Below are 5124 nucleotides of genomic sequence, written 5' to 3' on the forward strand. Positions count from 1 at the left end.
TCAAGTTATATTTGAAATTTTCATAGTCAAACGTTGATTTCCAAATAAAGCGAAATAATTTTTCAAATAAAAGTAAAAAATTCTCACGGCCAAACGGGTCCTAATTCTAATATCTATCAATAAAAATATTTTCGCTAAATAATATTAGTTTTATTCTCCTATAATAATTCTGTCATTATAATCCCAACATAACTTGTTTGCCAACTGAACTACATATAGTTAGGGGTCGTTTGGTACACGATATTAGCTGGGAACTCCCAGCACTAACTGTGAGATTAATTTTGTACCATATTTGGTAGAAGGTATAAATTGGAATAAATTTATACCTTGTACCAAACAAAGTATAAAGTGCATCCCAAAGTTAAAAATGGGATATCCCATTAATCCTAAAATTATTTTATCCGAACTTCTAAATGGAATAAATTAATCTCAAAAAATAAAATAAATTAATTTCAAAATTATAATTTTAAAATAATTTTATCTACGTACCAAACGACCTCAGAGTTTAACCATGGCAGTCATATTATTACTTGTATGACTACTACTGGGAACTAGAGAACTTGGGAAACCCACTATATCATTACACCCAAACCCCAACAAAAAAAGTAAATTACAAAAACAAGCATCTCTCCCCCCTTCTCTCCCCCAAAAAGTAAGAAAAAACTTGAAAGAGTAGGGAGAGTTGGGGAAGAAGTTGAAAGAGAAATAGCCTAAACAAATACCTAAATCTAAAGAGAAAGCTAATTCTTGAATTTTCACTTCATAGCCCCAAAATACCCATGTAGAAAAATTTCATTTTCTCTCTCTCAAGTTGTCATCTTTCTTGCATTTTGCTCAAATTCTTGACTTTTTTTTTGTGTGTGCAGTTAAAAGTAGCTAATTCTTGATTTTCATTTCATAGCCCAAAATACCCATGTAGAAAAAAATTGCTTTTTCTCTCTCAAGTTGTCATCTTTCTTGTATTTTTGCTCAAATTCTTGCCTTTTTTTTTTTTTTTTTTTTTTGTGGCTAGAGAGTAGCTAATTCTTGATTTTCACTTCATAGCCCAAAATACCCATGTAGAAAAATTTGCTTTTTCTCTCTAAAGTTGTCATCTTTCTTGCATTTTGCCCAAATTCTTTTTTTTTTTTTTTTTTTTGTGTGGGCAAAGGGGAGCTAATTCTTGATTTTCACTTCATAGCCCAAAGTACCCATGTAAAACAATTTTTTTTTTCTCTATCAAGTTATCATTTTTATCTTACATTTTGCCCAAAGTTGTCATCTTTCTTGATTTTTTGTTTTGTGTGGATAAAGAGTAAAAATATGCCTAGACCAGGACCAAGACCATATGAATGTGTTAAAAGAGCTTGGCATAGTGATAGACATCAACCAATTAGAGGTTCTATTATACAACAAATTTTCAGGTAACTTTGTGGTAATTAATTATTCTTTGGTTAGTATGGTGTTTTTTATTCTCATTATTCTAAGTTGTTTACTAATTGTTTGATCAGGGTTGTAAGAGAAAGACATAGTGTTGTTACAAAGAAGAACAAAGAATGGCAACAAAAGCTTCCTGTTGTGGTGTTAAAAGCTGAGCAAATTATGTACTCCAAAGCTAATTCTGAGGTTTGTTTGCTTTTCTTTAAAGGGTTTATAACTTAGGTATCTTGAATTTCAAGAATTTTGATTGTATGTTGTTTTATTTTTGTTGTAATTAGGCTGAATATATGGATCCTGAAACACTTTGGGATAGGATAAATGATGCCATTGATACAATTATTAGAAGAGATGAGTCAGAGACTGGACAGTTCTTGCCTCCTTGTGTTGAAGGTACACTAAAGTTCATTACTTTCTTTTACCTTGCTACTCATTTTTGTATACTCCTTCCATCCCAATTTATGTGAAGGTGTTTGAAAGGCCGCAGAGTCTAAGAAAGAAAGGAAGACTTTTGAAACTTGTAGTCTAGAATAAGCCATAGATACTCGTATGACTATAAATTATCTCATTAAGGGGAAAATGTGCATTTTAAAGTTGAATTGATACTAAATATAGAAGGGTGTCATTCTTTTTGGGACTGAGTAAAAATGAAAGAGTGTCACATAAATTGGGACTGAGGGAGTGTTAGATTTTAGACTGATTATGTATGCTTTTGTTTAACATGAAACTTTGGTGCTCAGCTGCTCTTAATTTGGGCTGTATACCGGAGAGAGCATCTAGAAGCCAGCGGAACACTAATCCGAGGAGTTACCTCAGCCCAAGAACTCAAGAACCTCATTGTGTACCTCCTAAAGTTTTTAGTAGAAATACCAATGAGCTAAACTCTGCAAACCAACCACTGTTCCTGAGACCTTCAAATGTCAATTCACCAAGATTAGCTTCAGAGTTTGACAGGCCTTCAATGCCTAGCATCAACAATATGGGTGCTTCTTCAAGCGCTAATGCCGTTATTATTCCGGAAAGTAGTAGTTCATTGGATGTCGGTTCAGTATATCCCCTGTTTTATGGTAATGATCTTCAGCCTGAAGTTTCTCCGCTGGTCCCCCAAGGACCTCAACATAATGTAATTGTTGGGAAACCTATATATCCATCCGTCGTCGAGCCTGCTGAAATCAGCCGCTTCCCGAGCTTGTTTCCTTGCAGGAGAGATGACATTCAAGAAAAATCATGTCAAGCAGATTATAGGGACAACACTAGGAGGGTGCCTGAATTGGATTGTGATTTGTCCTTAAGGTTGGGTCAAGCTAGTTGCACTGGTGATTTTAGGCCAAGTGACGATTCTCATGAAAGAGACCAGTTCAAGCTTATGAACAGTACAGGGAAAGAGTTTACTTTCTTTCCTATGGAGTCTGCCAATAGTCCATCAGGGTTGCACAGAGCTCATGGAAATTTGGAGAATTATGGTCATAATGCAGAAACACTATTTAGGAAGCATAAGATGCCCGTTAGGCCAAGTGACGGTTTTCAGGAAAGAAAAGACAAAGAGTATCCTTTCTTTCTTGCGGAATCTGCAAGTCCATCTGGGTTGCAAACAGATCGGGCAAATTTAGAGGGTGAAGGTCAGAATGCAGAAACACTACCTAGGAAACGTAAGATGCCGTTCCATAACGATATGGAACTTGGGCAATGTTTGTGGCAAGATGAACGAACTTTGAACCGTTTTCCTGGTCAAATGAAAAGGCCAGGTTTGTAAGTCTGTAGGCGGGTCCAATTTGTTTTATGATAAAATTTTGAGAGGAGAGAAATTTAGGATGCCTCCTTTGCATTTTATCCTCCAATTTTTGCTTGAATATGATCTTTTTCATTGTTAAAAACGGCACTTAAATATGATGTGTAAATGAGGAATTTAGAACTAACAAAAAATGCAGCAAGTTAACTTGACAGCAATGAGCTGGGATGAATGGCTCAATATACAATATTCTCAGATGTGGTTTGTTGGTATACTAACTGCCCCTGTAAGCTCCAAACATTTGTTCGGTTAGTTGAATATGTAAATGAAGCTTGTTGTATAATTAAACAGTTTATGCTAAACATTGTGATTTGTGTATCATGCTTTGAACTTATTGGCCACTGTTACTGTCATATGAATTTTACTTATTTATTCTCTTTATGTCAATTTTTTTTTCTACAAAAGTATCATCGTGAGTGAAGCGGAATAGGACATTGTCAAAACAGTAGGTTGGTGGATGATGATGTGTATCAGAAACTATGCAAAAGCACCATCTTGGTGTTTCCATAACCTAAATGCTCATTGAAGTAGTTTGCGAATCTGCTTCTTTTTCATCAAGTCTGTTCATATTGAAGCAATCACATTTCCTGTTGAATAGCTCTTTATTCCCTGGAAATTGTAAATGCATTGCTAACTATCATGCCATGTTAATCATGAGGAGTCACATGTTTTTTTTTCTAGAAAAGCTACTTTATACTATCTTCATAGTAGTGGTGCCTATCTGTCCTAAGAATTGAACTTTTGTTCTTCATTTTGCCTTGTCTTTGCATTAAACATGTGGAAAGAGATCTGGACTGCATTGCCAAAACTTTGCCTGCACTTGTTGTATATCCAGTGCTGTGGAGCTCTTGACCCCAGGCAAGTTTTTCATTTCGTTAATCGACATTGAAGGGCAGACTAGAAGGCAACTTTGTTGAGCAGGAAAATCAAGCTTTTGGTAGCTATTCCTTGGATATGCACTCCACACAGAAAGGGCCTCTGCTGCTTTATTCGAAGAATGTTGGGCTTAATTTGTCGTGAGCCTCTTGATTTCTCTTAAATGTACTCCAACTTCTGTGGAGAAAGAAAAGGTAAAATGTTTCCAGAATTGAATCTTACTGGTAGAGAAAAGGAAAGAAAAGGTAAAATGTTTCTCAAATTCTCTGTCTAAACATTGGTGGACAGAATTACGGTACCTGTGCTAGTGGGAGGTAGCAGGTACCTCATGGAATTAGTCGAGGTGCACGCAAGCTGGCCTAAACATCGCGGTTATAAGAAAAAGTTCTTCAAATGCTTGATATGGATATTTGCCTTACATTTAAGGAATTCATGCTGGATTGTTCTATTTAAGTGGAAACTTGATAGGAAATTCTTGGGTAGTCTTATGCCCCCAGGCCTTAGTCTAGTTGTAAGAGTGATGCCGTAATGTGCAATTTCGCACATTAAATTTAACGAGTTTGAATGCTGTTGTAGACAAAAAGCCTTAAATTTAACGAGCCGTGTTCATAAGGTTATCAAAAAAAAAAAAAAGTTTCTTAGGCAGTCTTAGATTATATATCTCGTGTGATCATGGAAACATTTCATTTACTCTTATCTTTAATCATTACTTTTCTTTTACTCTTATCTTTGAGTTGTCAAGATAGAAGCTGTCCATAAGATGTTTCATCTAATACTGTTCACAACCTTGGAGAAATATTACTGTGGGAAAGGTAAAGATTTTTGTGGAGAGTGTAAACTTGACTAGACAAAATAGAAGAAATGAGTGGTAGATGCATTTCTTTTGACTGAAGTGTCTCTTTTTGGTAAGTAATCTGTAACAGCAATCACCTGTTACTTTCTATAAACAGTAATCTATAATAGCAATCCTGTATCGTGTAGTATATTGCTTAAAGCGCGAATATTGTTAAGTTGTTCCACGTTGGTTGATGTATGGATTATTT

The 5124-nt window shown here is 35.4% G+C and overlaps 1 protein-coding gene across 1 annotated transcript; it reads left to right on the top strand.

Moving 5' to 3' along the window:
• Positions 1 to 588: 588 nt before the first annotated feature.
• LOC132603157 (uncharacterized) lies at positions 589 to 3744 on the top strand. The gene is made up of 4 exons (XM_060316083.1): positions 589 to 1403; positions 1491 to 1605; positions 1698 to 1809; positions 2157 to 3744. Exons 1-4 carry the CDS (start codon positions 1303 to 1305, stop codon positions 3167 to 3169), a joined length of 1341 nt encoding a protein of 446 aa, XP_060172066.1. The 5' UTR covers positions 589 to 1302; the 3' UTR covers positions 3170 to 3744.
• The last annotated feature ends 1380 nt before the right edge of the window (positions 3745 to 5124 follow it).

Source organism: Lycium barbarum, chromosome 7 (genome assembly GCF_019175385.1).
Source record: "Lycium barbarum isolate Lr01 chromosome 7, ASM1917538v2, whole genome shotgun sequence".
Lineage (NCBI taxonomy): Eukaryota > Viridiplantae > Streptophyta > Magnoliopsida > Solanales > Solanaceae > Lycium > Lycium barbarum.

Coding starts and splice junctions, on each gene's coding strand:
- LOC132603157 (XM_060316083.1), top strand. CDS start 1,303: ATGCCTAGACCAGGACCAAGACCATATGAATGTGTTAAAAGAGCTTGG. Junction 1,404..1,490: donor ATTATACAACAAATTTTCAG/GTAACTTTGTGG, acceptor TTGTTTGATCAG/GGTTGTAAGAGAAAGACATA. Junction 1,810..2,156: donor CTTGCCTCCTTGTGTTGAAG/GTACACTAAAGT, acceptor TTTGGTGCTCAG/CTGCTCTTAATTTGGGCTGT.